Source organism: Lontra canadensis, unplaced genomic scaffold, assembly GCF_010015895.1.
Source record: "Lontra canadensis isolate GAN:19392208 unplaced genomic scaffold, GSC_riverotter_1.0 scaffold61, whole genome shotgun sequence".
Taxonomy (NCBI): domain Eukaryota; kingdom Metazoa; phylum Chordata; class Mammalia; order Carnivora; family Mustelidae; genus Lontra; species Lontra canadensis.
Genome location: NW_022631055.1, coordinates 1216754 through 1233159, shown reverse-complemented (window position 1 = coordinate 1233159; position 16406 = coordinate 1216754). Strand labels below are relative to the sequence as shown.

The window sequence follows — 16406 nt, the reverse complement described above, 5'->3', positions numbered from 1 at the left end:
TTATTTCTATAAGATTTTCAACTTCTCTCTTCCTAATGGCTTTTTTCTCCTTGATCTTCATATATATGTAAGTATCTTCTATCTAGGGGGAAAAAAAGACCACAGTTCTCTCTGGTTACCCTTCTACTTCACATTCATTGCTTTTTGCAGGGTAGTTTATATGTTCATTGACACTATTCATCTTATCCACCTACCCCATATGCCCAGACCAAGTGCCTGTCTCTGTGAATACTGTTACTCGTAATCTCCATGCTCAATCTTCATGGAGTCAAGTTTTATTTATTTATTCTCTCCATTATCTTTAATCTTGCCTTCTAACATCTCCTGACTCTAATAATAATAGTGCTTGTGGATAGTACTTAATATGTTTCATGCACAAATAAATTAGAATTTAATTACATGCTCTTTTTAAGTCTTTTTAAAATTATATGCTATCTTTTATTTTTATTTAAAATGTGTTTTTCCCCCATAAATCTGATACAATCTCATACCTCCTCTGTATCTCTGATCTCATTTAGCATAGTACTGAGCCAAAAACCAGTTCCACAAAATTACTTAATTGAATGAGTCACAAAATGGAAACCTCAAGAAAGTAGAAAGACGCATACTACATTTGAACTTAGTAGGTGGTATTATGGAGATATCAAGAGGTTCCAGATGCCAGTGTACAAAAGAGGTATGGGTTGAGAAATATTTCCTAAAAAGAAAAAAGAAAGAAACCAGTACTAAGAGTTAAGAGTATCCAGAGGAATTGTCCATTAAAGATTATGTAGAATATGACTTTTCTCTAATGGTAGTAGTTTCTTTAGCTCAAGGCCTCCAAACATATTTTTAAAAAACCTGACAAAAAATGTTATTAAAGCATAATTTATTTTCATCAATCTTCTCTGATACTTGTGATCCTAGAGATTCCACTAGCAGTTTTAAGTAATGTCTTCCTTCTCTAAATTCCTATAGTATTTAGATATATGATTTTTATTATATTTATATTTTTATATTTATTATATTTTTATATTTTAATTTTTATTATGTTTCTATTTAGATATTTTTATCTAATATACCTAATATTTATTATATTTAGATAAATGATTTTTTATTGCTTTCAATATTTTATTAGAGTAAAGCAAAGCTGGAGGCATCACAATTCCAGACTTGAAGTTATAGTACAAAGATCTAGTAATCAAAACTGTATGGTACTGGCACAAAAACTGACACAGAATAGAACACCCAGAAGTGAACCCACAACTCTACAGTCAATCTTTAACAAAGCAGGAAAGAATATCCAATGGAAAAAAAGATAGTCTCTTCAACAAATGGTGTTAGGAAACTGGACAGCGACATGCGAAAGAATGAAACCAAACCACTTTCTTACACAAACACAAAAATGAACTCAAAATGGGTTAAAGACCTAAATGTGAGACTGAAACCATAAAAATCATAGAGGAGAACACAGGCAGTAACCTCTTTGACACTGGCTGTAGCAACTTCTTTCTAGGTATGTCTCCGGAGGCAAGGGAGACAAAAGCAAAAATCAACTACTGGGACTTCATCAAGATAAAAAGCTTCTGCACAGCAAAGGAAACAATCAACAAAACTAAAAGTCAACCTACTGAATGGGAGAAGATATTTGCAAATGACATATCTGATAAAGGGTTAGTATCCAAAATCTATAAAGAACTATAAAACTCAACACCCAAAAAATCAATAATCCAACTTAAAAATGTGCAGAAAACATGAACATTTTCCCAAAGACATAGAGATAGCTAACAGATGCAGGAAAAGAGGCTCAACATCACTCATCATCAGGGAAAACAAATGAAAACTACAAGGAGATGTCACCTCACACTTGTCAGAATGGCTAAAATCAAAAGCACAAGAAACAACAGGTATTGGCAAAGATGTGGTGAAAGGGTAACTCTCTTGCATTGCTGGTGGGAATGCAAACTGGTGTGGCCACTTAGGAAAACAGTATGGAGGTTCCTCAAAAAAGTTAAAAACAGAACCACCCTCCGATCCAGCAGTTACAGTGCAATTACCCAAAGAATACAAAAATACTTATTCAAAAGGATACATGCACCCCGATATTTATAGCATTATCCACAACAGCAAAACTGTGAAAATAGTCCACATACTGTTTCCATTTGACTGACAAATGGATAAAGAAGATGTGATGTGTATAGTGGAGTATTAGTCATAAAAAGAATGAAATTTTGCCATTTGCAACAACATGAATAGAGCTAGAAAGTGAAATAAGTCACTCATATGTGGAATTTAAGAAACAAAACAAAAGGAATGAGTAAGGGGTCGGGGGGGTGGGGAGAGAGAGAGGCAAAACAAGAAACAGATTCTTAATTATAGAGAACAAACTGAAGGTTACCAGAGGGGAGGTGGGTGGGGTGATGGGTGAAAGAGATGATGGAGATTAAGGAGTGGACTTCTTGTGATGAGCACAGGATGTTGTATAAAGTATATTTAGTGTAACTACTAAATTCTACACCTGAAACTAATACTACACTTTACGTCAACTAACTGGAATTTAAATAAAAACTTAACAAAAACCCCTAAATTATTTTATTAAAATAACTTCCCCACTAGATTGTAATGATCTTTGATCTTTTTTTGAAAATTTGGCAGTTTGTTGCTCCCAAGCACTTTTGGCACAAGATCTTGCAAAACACAGGTATTTACTAATATACACTGAAGAACACATGAAGCATAAAGATATACCAAAGCTAAGAAAAAAAATTGAAGTGACTTAATTCTACCTACGGAACTTCCAATTAAGGAAAAGAATCAGAAATGTGCTCAACACAATCATACATTTGGGCAAAGGTTTTATAAATAGGGACACAGGGGTTGCAATTAGACTTGGCAAATTGTTTAACTTCTCTGAGCTCAAGTATCTTCCTTTTTAAGGTGGGGTTATTGTACAGACTTATGAAGATAGTATATTATACACATAACCCAATGCTTGGCATAAAATAAGCTGATAATAAAGAGATCTTAAATTTATTAAAATCTATTTGTGGTTTTTGGTAAAAGAAGAGGATTTAAGAAATACATGTTACACAAAATTAATACAAAGTGAAGAGTAATTAAAAAGAGTGACTAAGGGAACGCCTGGGTGGCTCAGTTGGTTGGGCCACTGCCTTTGGCTCGGGTCATGATCCTGGGGTCCTGGGATCGAGTCCCGCATCGGGCTCCTTGCTCGGCAGGGAGCCTGCTTCCTCATCTCACTCCGCCTGCCTCTCTGCCTACTTGTGTGTACTCTCTCTCTCTCTGACAAATAAATAAAATCTTAAAAAAAAAAAAAGTGACCAAATTACACTTTCTAGATTTAAATAAAAGAATTACAACAAAAGATCAATCAAAACAGAAAAAAAGGACTCTGTTTTGACAAGGAAGGGCATCCCCTGTGAGCAGTCCGAAGCTTCCTACTACTGATTGAAAAGTCATGTCCTATCCTTGCCCTGCCAGCAAATGAAGGATATTTAAGTGCATAGATGCTCACCAGGAAATACAACATATATGGACAAAAAGGCCTGGAGCAGCCAATTAGCCTCCTTTGTTGATGTGACCCTTCTAGAATTAAGTGGCCAAGTATAAAGAAATGCACTGCTTAACTTAATAAGCCGACAGTCTGGGTTCCTTGGAGACCCCCAAGGGAAGAAACAAGCAGAAAAAATTCTAACTGATGTTATTTTAAAGGCATCCCCCAAAGCTCAAATTTTCTAGGAGGTCACAAAGCCAGTTCAGTCTATGACAGAGCTGAGAATAAGGACATTTGCAAATTTCAAGTTAAAATAAGAGTCAGGCAAAAAAGTAAACTGAACACCCTAGGGAATGCTTCCAGGATGTGCTCCAGCAGCAGCAATACGTAGAGCCACCTGTTAGTTTTGTTGCATCATTGGCTACAAGCTATAGGGTAGCCCTGCCCAAGTCTGTCAATTCAACCTAGCTTGAACTGGCATAGAGCCCACCTGCACAACCATGAACATCAATGTGTGTGCCAGAAGAGCAGTTTTATGAGAAAAGGAGACTCCTCACTGTGTCCATATCCAAATTCTGCCTCTACTGGCTACAGATGGGAATGCCTCAAGCACACACAGTATGGCCTGCATCTTTGACACATCACCACAGTGGACTTGACAGGCATGTTTCTGAGCCCCAACAACAGGATAGGAGCACAGATTATGCCTCTAGCACTAGCTCTGCAGGTCAGGCTGTTTACTGCAAATCCTACTCTATTCCTTCAGCATGGTGCTTGTGGATAAGCATGGCATGAACAAGGGGCACTATATATCTCTGATGACACTTATGGCCCTCTTCAAACTGAGAGACACCTTCCCCTTAGGAGAAATAGGTTTGTAAGCTGGAAAGGCCCAAATGTATATGTAACACCTGATGTGATGATTCCTCTCTTGGAAGTTCCATTTTTTCTATATAATGCTACACACATGGAAGGACCTTAAAATATCCTAGTGTACAGATTTTAATTTTAATTTTGAAAGTCTTTCATTGTAAGTTTTCTTTGCACTTAAAAATGAGCATGCTGCTACCCTATGACCCAGCAATCGCACTGCTGGGTATTTACCCTAAAGATACAAACGTAGTGATCCGAAGGGGTACATGCACCCGAATGTTTATAGCAGCAATGTCCACAATAGCCAAACTATGGAAAGAACCTAGATGTCCATCAACAGATGAATGGATAAAGAAGAGGTGGTATATATATACAATGGAATACTATGCAGCCATCAGAAGAAATGAAATCTTGCCATTTGCGATGATGTGGATGGAACTAGAGGGTATTATGCACGAAATAAGTCAATCAGAGAAAGACAATTATCATATGATCTCCCTGATATGAGGAAGTTGAGAGGCAATGTGGGGGACTTGGGGGGCACAAAAGGAATACATGAAACAAGATGGGATCAGGAGGGAGACAAACCATAAGAGACTCAAAATCTCACAAAACAAACTGAGGGTTGCTGGGGGTAGGGGAGGAGGGAAAGGGTGGTTGGGTTATGGACACTGGGTAAGGTATGTGCTATAGTGAGTGCTGTGAAGTGTAAACCTGGCGATTCACAGACCTGTACCCCTGGGGCTAATAATACAATATATGTTAATTTAAAAAAATGAGCATACTGCTTTTGTACTCTGAAGTGTTCCAAAAATGTTATGAATATGATACTTACTCCTTTCTTTCCTCCAGCATGGCTGGTAAATTTTGTTAGAGAAATTAGAAACTACAACCATACACATGCTTTCGATGTATTTATTCAGTGTGACATATAACTTTCTTCTATTTTATTTTTTATATAAAATAAAATATTTTGGAGGGAAAAATATCATAAAATATTTTGAAGGAAAGAACAAAAGAGCTAAAGGGAAAATCTAAGCAAGAACTTGTTTCAGTCCAATTGATTAATACAAAATTATTGTATTTACATTTGTCTCATATTTTTCACAATTATTTTTAAGGATCTTTTCTAATTAGTCCACTGGTGACCCAAACAAAAGAATTTTCCTCTAGAAAACTGTTTAAAAAACCAGCTAGCAACTTGTTTCCAAATACCTTGAGACAAAGGAATGCCACCACTTTTTTCTTGTTAAAAAAACAAATTAAACTAAAATGCTTAATTAGGTAGGATAATACATTTTAAAAAGTTTTTCAAACAATCAGTATAGTGTTTCATATTCCTTAGTTTTGACACAGATCACATAATGACAAATTTTTTATTCTCATTTCTACAAAATAATATCCTTCTTCACCCCATATTATAGAAATAATCTATAGACTATAAAAATAATCTAAGTATCTCAGGATAAGTTTGATATATATTAGAGACATTTTTTTAATTCATTCTTCCTTTGGTCTTACTTGCCTTAGGTTTTTTAAAAATTAGTTGTTGTTCTAAATATTTTATTTCCTATCTTTTCTTCTCTTTTAATGCCTAAAGAAAAACTGGAAAATCTCCATCTATAGCGACATGAAAGTTTTGTTCAGAGGAAAAAAAAAAAAAAAAACCTTTAGGAATTTCTTCTATGTAAGTCTTTCATTAGCCCAAAGAGTAATCAAATTCTCTGGAAATAAGCTCAAAACTGTCTCTTCCAGGAGTGCCTCAGTGGTGCAGTTGGTTATGTATCCAACTCTTAGCTTTGGCTTAGGTCATGATCTCAGGATCCTAGGATTGAGGCTTATGTTGGGCTCTCTGCTCAGTGTGGAGTCTGAGACGCTCTCTCCCATTCCCTCTGCCCCTCCCTCTCATGCTCTCTCTCTCTCTCTCTCTCAAATAAATAAATCTTAAAACACACACACACACACCTGTCTCTCCCATGTTAATGGAACAACTGATCAAAGCTACACATTCTTCTAAATGGCAGAGCCCTTTGGTCTGCTATTAACAAAATATTACTCACCATCACATGCACTAAAGTCTAGACTTCTATAAAATTACTAGCTGTTTTCAGAGAAAACCCTGGTGCAATTTTACTCTTTTGAAAAAGCAAAGTACTTTCTTACGGGAGCCTATAATAATTCTTTTTTAAAATCACACCTCATTTATTGACTACAAAAAATTGAGACTTTTTGTGAGACATTTTATTCAGAACACCTGTTATTCTCCTTTTATTAAACTTATTTTTCCAACCTCAAAATGTGGCAGTAAAACTCAGAAATTAACGTTAAGCAAATTCTCAGGCTTCAAGGGAATGATTTTTCCATTTACATCAATAGTATTTTCAGTTTCTCACTTTTGTGCGGTTGCCAGAGCTGTGGAGATGACTTTAAAAGCACACAGGAACAAAATCGGAATAATAATTTAAAAGAAAGGAGAAAGGAAAATCTAACTGCAATCTCTTTACTAGCAATTTGGGGCTCTTATCTACCCTTTTGGTTCCTGTGCTGCACAAAAAACAGACATAAAGTACTTTATTACCTGTCCCTAAGAAACAAAGTATCAATTTTGAAAACCCTCTGAAATCACTTTTGGAAAGCAAACTTTCACAATATACTGAAGGAAATTTACAAACCTCTGAATGTTCATCTCTCTCATCTATAAGTCTTTTTAGATGTAATGCCATATTTTTCAAGAGTGGTTCTATTTCCTCTTGAGACATATCAGTCACTTCCATCCATTGCAGATCAAACACATTTTCCTGATTATGGGTTACCTTTAGCAAAGCAACCAAAATAAACAATGTTTTAGAATAGCTAATACTTAAAAACTGATTTCATTTTAGTACAATATTAGCTCAAAATTATATATCCTTTATCATAAGAATATGAGAAGCAAATCTGATCCTAAAGAACACTTGAAATCAATGAATGATGAAAAAGCTAATAATAAGAATTATTTTTACTAAGTATAAACTATAAATAAATTTCTATTTGTCTTCCTGTCAACTAAAAAGTAAAACATTTAATTCAGGCATTAAATGTTGATATGTTTGACAACTGTTTTTAACAAAATCAGTTGAACTTCTGAACTTTTCTTTAGGTAAGACTAAATTTATTGTGCTTGATTCAAAAGCAAAAGTTTTTTAATCCTGTAGGATATGTGTTATTGCACTTGTATACTTGAAAAGCTACATTTTTATAGAGTCTGAAGATGACATTACCACAGAACCTTAGGAGAAAAGGACTACTAACTAAAAGGACTACTACTAAAAGGACTACTAAAGTTTTTTAAAAGAATGGAAAAGTTACATAAATGAAATACTTATTTCTTGCTTTCCTTTTCTCACTGTGATTCTGATATTCTGCTTTAAATTTTACAAGAAACTGCAAAAATAATGCTTTCAAGAATGATGGCAAATTTAGTAACTTGTAATATTTAGCATTTGTTCAAAATAAAATACAAACCACAAAGAGAGCATAAACAAACAAACAAACAAACATATATAAGGTGAAACTACCAAAAACCCCCATATCTTGTGGAGTACTAATCTGCTTATTGTTGACAACAGTATTACAGACAAGATAGTTGGACTCTATGAATGCTAACGGAGAGGAAAGAGGACATACACAACATAGGTTATTCAAATAGAGACTATTTTAAATACTAACAATTTTTGCTATTTAAAAATTCTCTCCCTTTCCTTAGTTCTCTTTCTAATCAACATGTATATTATAACATGATCTAGTTCTAAAAAGTCTTTTTATGTGTGTAAGAGTAAAAGCGCAAGACTAGATAGATACAGAAATAGCAGCTTTTAAAACCCATCTGTTATTTTAATTACTTAATATTGCACAATATGTCCTAGACTTAAGTTTTTATATGATGTTACAAATCACTAATGTGTTACAATTCAAGTAATATCTTCAATAAAAATTATACTGTGTCCATTCAAAAGGAAATCACTGGAATGAATTAGTACTAAGGTTATCATCTTACCTTTCACTTTAGTTTTGGGAATTACAGGCAGTGATCCACTTTCTGCTGCTTCCGTTTACAATACTGCTCATTCTGTGCTAACAAAGACATACACTTCATTCCTTAAACACCTTCTACCTAACATCTCTATGGATAAAGGCAACAGTACACGGTAGTTTGCACTGTGCCATGAGGATTCGTTTAAGAAGTTATCTCTAAAGAGAAGACAATAACTTGTCTAACAGCAGGGTTCATCTGTATCTGACCTTGATTTGTTCTTGCTTGTCCTAGGACTTCAAGTATTTGGGGAGATATAAACACACCACAAGCTTCATAAAAATTAGTATATAAAAAACTATGTACAGGTTATTACCTCTTGAATATGTGCCGCAACTGCTGCTTTTGTATCAAAATCTAAACTTTGAATTCTTTCAATAAATTCTTCTTTTTTCTGACACTAAAAAAAATTAATAAAATGATCACTCATGTTTTATGGGCTACAGTCCTTAGTATGTTGTAAATAACCAAAAACTCATCAGGCCAAAAAACTTGGCTATGTTTTGAACAGTACAATGAGGGTTTTGTTTGTTTTGCATTTAAATGGTCTAATATACTTACCTAAAGAAAAGATAACAATTTAGAAATATTTATTTAAAAAGCACAGCACTGAAAACTCATACTATTTTTATATTGTAAAGTTCTAAAGTGGGAAACCATTACACAACCCATCTGAGGTCAGTACAATATTATTATGCTAACTTTACAAACAGAAAAGTAAAGAATCAAGAACTTGTTTCAGGGAGGATAAGTTACTTGCCAAAAAACACAGTGAGTCAGTGGTAGAATTCGGAATACAGCCAAAAAGCTCAGTCAGTCTTTGGCTATCATCAAACAAAACAGCCTTTCTTCTTAGGAAAAAAAAAATTGTAAGCAATTTTTACTTCAAGCTTACAATCCATTCTCACATCTTCATCCTATCAATCTTAATAAAAGAAATCTACTTTTGAAGCCCAGTTCAACATTTATAAGGTATTATAAATATTTGATTTGTTTCTACAATAACATAAAGTTACCAGGGGCAAAATTTAAGAGTATATATACAAATACACATGTACTGAATGGAATAAAGGCAGCAATTCTTTATTGTATAACTTTATAAAATCTTTATATAAATTCAGAATATTATGATATAAACCTAATCTTCTTCTTTCCAGTCAGTACTAAATAACAGTTTAACATGCATCTTAATATCTCTGCCTCCCATCTACATCTCTTAAACTGCAATCCAACTGCTGGTATAACTGTACTCTTGGAGCTACCAAATGAGAAGTGCATACAAAATAGCACTGCCTTGTCTAGCTTAGTTGCATCTCCTGGGCCAATTATCCAACTACTAGTGAAGAGAATATACTCACAACAAGAAAAATTGGTTCTTTGATCATTAAAAACTTAGCAAGGTTCTGCTTTATACTCTACATATTTATTATCTCAAATTGTAACATTCTATTTCCATTGTCTACAATTTAACTTAACACATTCCCATCTGTGCAAATAGTTTTATGTCCTGTTAAAATTATTAGAATGATATAATAATATTTAAAATTAAATTACTAAGAATGTACAATTTCTAGCTGTGAGTAGGAAATCGAGTTTTGGGGGATGAGATGAAAATTAGTCAATTTAAAAACAAGAATATTTTTATCTGTAAATAATATTTGACAGGTCTAGTGAGAATAATTAAGAATCACTTTCTGATAGTACTTTTGTAGCATAATTAACTTTTTAGGTATGGTGTGCCCAATTTTTAAATTTAATGCTTCCAAAGATGTTGGCCTATAGTTTTCCAGACAAAGAACAGATAAAATAGCAGGGTTATGATGACTATGACTCAGTGGAAAGGTCTCCCAATTCAACTGCCATATCTTTTTCTGCTTTCAGTTTAAACTTAACACATATACTTCCCTTCTCTAAGCCCTATAGCCAAATCATTAGCTATATATGGCTACTGAATACAAAATGTAGCTACTGCAACTGAGAAAATGAAATTTTCATTTTATTTAGTAGTAATTAATTTTAATTTAAATAGCCTCACGTGGCTTACAATGGCTACCATATTGACAGCCCCATTCTAGAGCATAAAGAAGTCTGGTGTTTAAAAACAGACATATAAATAGCTTTACTTCCATATATGAAGACTCTCGTGAAGAAGACTAGATAATCATTGGCAAATTTTTTCCACCTAAAATGAAGCTCTCTTTTATCTTTATACAAAGTTCTTAATATGTTATGGGCACTAAAGTTCTTTCTAACTCTATTATAGCAACCAATATCTAAGTCAGCAGATTACAGATATTCCAAGAAAAGTTATTGGGGGGGGGGGGGGACTGGAGCACGTAGGTGGCTTAATTGGTTAAGCCTGACTCTTGATTTAGGCTCAGGTCAGGATCTCGGGGTTGAGCCCTGGGATTAAGGCCTGTGCTGGGCTCCCTGCTCAGCAGAGACTGCTTAAGATTCTTTCCCTTTTCCTTCTGCCCTTCCCCTGTTCTCTCATTCTCTTTCAAATAAATTAATCAGAAAAAATAAGGAAAGAAAGAAAAAAAGAAAAAGAAAGAGAGAGAGAGAGAAATTATTTGGGTAGGAAGTTGGGGACTGGAGGAAGAACTGCATTAACCCTGAAGTTATACCTCTTTCACCAGAGTTTAAGCTCTTAAACTCCTCAAATTCCTCACATTTTCACTTGATATTCTCAGTGCTTTCTCTTATTAAAAAAGACAGGATTATGAAGATAAACTGTACCAAAATAGAGGAAAGAATACCCAAAACAAACCACTGAACAAGAAAACAATAAAGTGAGGAATACATTATAGTTTTTTCAATAAAAATAAGAACACCAATGACTGAATAGACCACAGTTCTATCAAAAGTAAAACAAAAATATGCCATATTAAAAAATAAATAAAAATGGAAAAACTAAAATTCCGTCTTTAAAGAATGGCTTTCCCCTCACCCCCAAAATAGAAAGTAATAAATGTTGGTGAGGTTGTGGAGAAATTGGAACCCTGTATACTGTTGATGGAAATGTAAAATGGTACAGAAACTATGGAAAACAGTATGGCAGGTCTTAAGAAAGTTGAAAATAGAACTACCAAATATGATCCAGCAGTTCTTCTGTATAGACAGCAAAAGAACTGAAAGCAGAGACTCAAAGAGCCATCTCTACACCTAAGTTTACAACAGTATTATTCACAATAGGCAAAAAGTGGAAGCAACCCAAGTGTCCATCAATGAACAAAATGTAGTATATACTACAGTGGAATATTATTTAGTTTTATAAATTAGGATACTCTGACACATGCTAAAACATGGATGAACCTTAAAGACATTATGCTAAGTGAAATAAGTCAATTATAAAAGGACAAATACTGAATGATTCCCACTTAGGTCCCAGAGTAGTCAAATTCATAGACAGAAGTGAAGAATGATGGTTGCCAGGGGCTAGGGGTAAAGGAGATATAGGAAGTTACTGTTTCATAGGTATAAAGTTTCAGTTTTGGAAGATGAGAAAAGTTCTGAAATGGGTAGTGGTGATGGTTGCAAAACAATGTGAATGTATTTAATGCTAATGAACTGTACTCTTAAAAATTTAGTAAAATGGTGACTTTTACATTATGTATAAATTTTTCCCTGACTAAAAAAATAAAAAACAGTATCAGCAAAAAATTCCCTCTATACTAAGCTACATTTGCTATTCTCATGTATTCTCAGAAAAAAAAATTGCCTCAGCTAGAAGCTATGTATTGCTTCATTTCCCCAAAATGTAATGAGATAATTAATGTTCTAAAATGCTAATTTTTAGGATGCTTTATAGATAACTGGTAGGAAAACAATAGGCTGTAGCCCTCAAGCTGACCAAGTTTGAAAATAGTTTTCTAAATCAAATACTAGTGTTAGAATTGCTTGTGAGGGCACACATAAAGGTCAAATTTTAATTTCAATCACACCTGACACAGTTACTTTCAACACTATGCAACCTTGCGAAAGCCCAAAATAAATAATATTTTTGGATACTGAATAGCCAGTACTAATATAAAACTAAGATCTGCTGATTTTTACATGGGCTTTGAAGAAAAATATTGGTAAACAACATACACGGCAAATATTTTTCCTTCTGTGTAGGATGATTTTGCTTGAGAATCTCTCAAATATCTCATGGCTGGGATGAACAGCTGTATGCCCATAAAAATTTTAGCTGATGCTCAGAACTGATTCAGAAGATGTGTTATTCGCTAAAAAAAGATTCTGGTGGAACTGGACTGATTTAATTCGTCAATAATGGAAATATCTAAGCCCTGGCATTGAACAGTTTTCTTTGTATTCAAAGTTATTCCTGTGGATTTATGTATAACCAAGGATAAAAAAAAGTCTTAATTATAAATTTATTCTGTGAGTTAAGATCTTTGGATAGTGACTAATTTACTGTTTTGAATGCTACTTCCCCTTAAGAATTTCATACTTTCTTCTTCAAAAAAACCGATTTTTTTCCAATTTCCTTATGCTTCCTTCCATTTTTATTTCTTTTTATGAATATAGTATCTTTTAAAGCTTGCAGCCCACTAAATTCCTGGACTTTAGTATCACAGCAGCAACTTGAACTTACTATTTCTACCTACGAATCACAAGTATAAGAGATAAAACTAATCTTGATGTGGAGAAACATTATTTATGCCACTTACATATTATATGAAGCATTAGACATTCTAACCTGTTGAATTACACAAGGACAGATTTTCTGTAATAGACATGACATTCCAGAAATTATTCAAACAATACTTGTTAGCTGATTGGTTTTGTCCTGAAGTACATTTTAGTTCTTCAGTATCAACAAAGGTTTCTAATTGTTCATACAGAGAGTTAAAGGCTGACCGGAGATTCTGTTACACATTTGATGTCGTTAGCATCAGTGGCTCCCAAATACCAAGAGGATGAAATCTAAATTCTATTTTAAATATGGGATACTACAGTTATAGCAAATAGGGTAGGGGTTAGCAGCTTAGATTTTATAAGTTTTTTTTTGTTGTTGCTTTTACAACAACAAATAATAATGATTACTTCTTTAATATTTTAGGCTTTCCCTTAACTGTTCTTAGAAAGTTCTTAGTTCTGCTCCATTCCCACTGTCAATTTAAGTAACCAGAAATAACAACCAAATAGTAACCAGAAGTTACAACCAAATTTATGCTGTGGCTATGTTACTTAAATTTACATAACGTCCACCAATAGAGGTATTTTTAAAAGTAAATACAGTATTCAAGGCCGTAAATAATTAAGGACTGTGTTTCTAATTTAGGATCAGATGACCAAATTAGAACAGCAATGACCATAAATACTATATTTACTGAATTTTCAATCAATTTTGAAGTAAACACCTGTATATTACAGAGCATGAAACTTTAATAACATGCATTGTGTAAGTCCATAGCTACCAAGCAGTTAGCGCGAAGTCAGACCAGAGTTTAAACTTAACTCTTTGGCCTGTTGGCAATATCAATCTAGAGCAACCACCCTGGTTTGTCAGAGACAGTCCCAGTTTACACATGAAGTTCCTCTGTAATTGTTAACAGTACCCATTCTAACTCTCACAAGGGTCTTAATCTGGGTAATTTAAATGTCATCCCATCTAAACACCAATCTTTTTATGTGAAAAGAGAAAAGAAAACCTATATAAGAATCATAACTGACACAAAGTGGGAATTCAATAAATCAATGCTGCTATTATTATTATAATCACTCATCAAAAGGGCAATATAGTAATAATTCATATTCCTAAATAACATTTTTCATAATTTTTGCTTCTCTTTGTTGTTAATCCTCCCTTCTGTAACATACAAACATGTACACATTAGTCATAAGGATGTTTTGGGAGAAGTGTTTAAGAGTACCTCTAAGGAAAACTGAAAAACTTGAGGCTGGTAAAAGCCTCAAAATAAATATATATATATGTATATATATATATAATTTTTAAATAATACAACTATCTGATAATATAAGCAAAGTCTGAAATAAAATAACAGAGTGTTTTCCTTCAAAATCTCCTTAGAAGGTCATAGTTACTTGAAAGTCCCTAACAGACTTTGAAAACCAAAACCCTTTTTAAGTCTTTCAGAAACTAGAGCCTGAAAAAAAAATAAAGAAGTTATTAAAATGAAAATATGAAGAAATATTTCAACTTACCTGAACCGCACAACCCAGTAAAAGTAAAAGCAACTTTTTAACTTCTTCAGTGCCTTGTTCTGTAATAAAAACGATTGCTAAGTACTACATTTTACTTTAGTTCAACTCTCTTTCTTACATTGGTAGAATCCCTTCTAAAGGTAATATTCACAACAACTTGACCCAACAATTATGTATGCAAGTAGAGCAAAGAAGTCAAAAGAGTAGCTCTGTATGCACAATATGGTAATAGCAGAAGAAATGGGCAAGGATGTCAGTTTTGAAGGGCTGCAGCACAGATAAAATGGCCTTCAAGACTCTATGCAATAAAGTATGCTAACTACATAAATCCTCTAGTTTTCCATAAATGATTGTATCACAGCAGTAAACCAAATGAACTGCTGATATGGGGACATGCCACAAATTCAATCAAATGGTTCCTAATAGGCCTGGCTTCTCTTAGGCCTATTAGCGTTTTCTTTCTAAAACACCTATCTTATATGATTCATCTATCTGTAAAATTTAAATGGCTTTCCACTGTGTAGGCTTATGAGGATCAAACTTTAAATGTTACAGCAAAGCTGATAAAATGAATGTATATAATAAGCTGGATAAAGTTAATGATCTGTAACAGAACTGGATAGTATACTTGCTGTTGAATAATACTCAATTTAGATTTTCTCAAAATATTTAGCTGAGAAAAAAAAAAAAGTCATTTCTTTGGGCTAAATTTCACCATCAGGGAAACTGTCTATGACAAATTCCGAATCTTCTTTTAAACATTTCCTCTAACTCTCCAGGAAACAACTTACTTTCTTAGCCACGCTAATCACCCTTCCACAAATATATATACATCCACACTCCTCTGCCTTCACTTCTGTCACTCTATATGCTTGTCTCTATTCCCTCTAGTTAACTACTTACTAATAACAATCCTAGGCACAGCTCTAAAAATTTCAGTGTAGTCTTTCCTGGCAACCACCCATCAATGGTCCCCAGCCCCCATGAATCTGCCAACTTTAAGAATAATTACCCACCCCCCTGGCGGGCGCCTGGGTGGCTCAGTGGGTTAAGCCTCTGCCTTCGAATCAGGTCACAATCTCAGGGTCCTGGAATCGAGCCCCACATCGGGCTCTCTGCTCAGCGGGGAGTCTGCTTCCCCCTCTCTCTCTACCTGCCTCTCTGCCTAATTGTGATCTCTATCTGTCAAATAAATAAAATATTTTAAAAAAAAATAATTACCCCATATTTTATATGCCTAATACTTTTATATAGTTCTATTTTGTACTAATTATTACAGAATTTCCTAGTCATCTGTGTATCTCTCACCAAAACAAAAGATCCTCCAGGGTACAGACCATTTTCTTTATATCCCTAGTTTCTATAATTTGGTAGTAATCATTAAATGCATGTAAAACTGAAAATAATTCCATTCTACATATAAATTTTTTTTCGTTTTTTAATTTATATAATCAAATATTCCAGAATATCTCTAAAAACTATCTAAACTCCTAATTCACCTCATCTAAGTGGTAATTTCCTCAGGAAAAATAGCTGCTTGGTTTTAGTTTTTATTTTGACTTTATTTTTGTTTGTTTTGAATGAGAATGGGGGGTGAGGTCTGGAGAAGATATACTTGGGATTTGGGTTATGGGTAGCCTAAAAGAATAAGTCCATTGTTGAAATGGTTAGTGGCTACTAATTTCCTTAATTGTTTAAAAATCAAAACTGTGAACAGGTCACATTTAAAATTAGGCAAAAGGCAGAAACTTCTGAAGAAAATAAATGATCTAAGAAAACTGCTTCTCGTCTTTCCAT

General features: G+C 33.9%; 1 protein-coding gene and 1 pseudogene across 8 annotated transcripts in view; one reads left to right on the top strand and one right to left on the bottom strand.

Annotated features, from left to right (window-relative positions):
• The window catches only part of CCDC88A (coiled-coil domain containing 88A), a 121776-nt gene that overhangs the window by 63714 nt on the left and 41656 nt on the right, over nucleotides 1–16406 (bottom strand). For all 8 annotated transcript variants that reach the window (XM_032877741.1, XM_032877743.1, XM_032877742.1 and 5 more), the window contains exons 5-7: nucleotides 14610–14668; nucleotides 8752–8835; nucleotides 7036–7176 (exon numbers count right to left, since the gene is read on the bottom strand). In XM_032877741.1, the coding sequence (XP_032733632.1) occupies nucleotides 7036–7176; nucleotides 8752–8835; nucleotides 14610–14668 (284 nt within the window). The remainder of the gene's footprint in view (nucleotides 1–7035; nucleotides 7177–8751; nucleotides 8836–14609; nucleotides 14669–16406) is intronic.
• Nucleotides 658–4371, top strand: LOC116879590 (annotated as a pseudogene).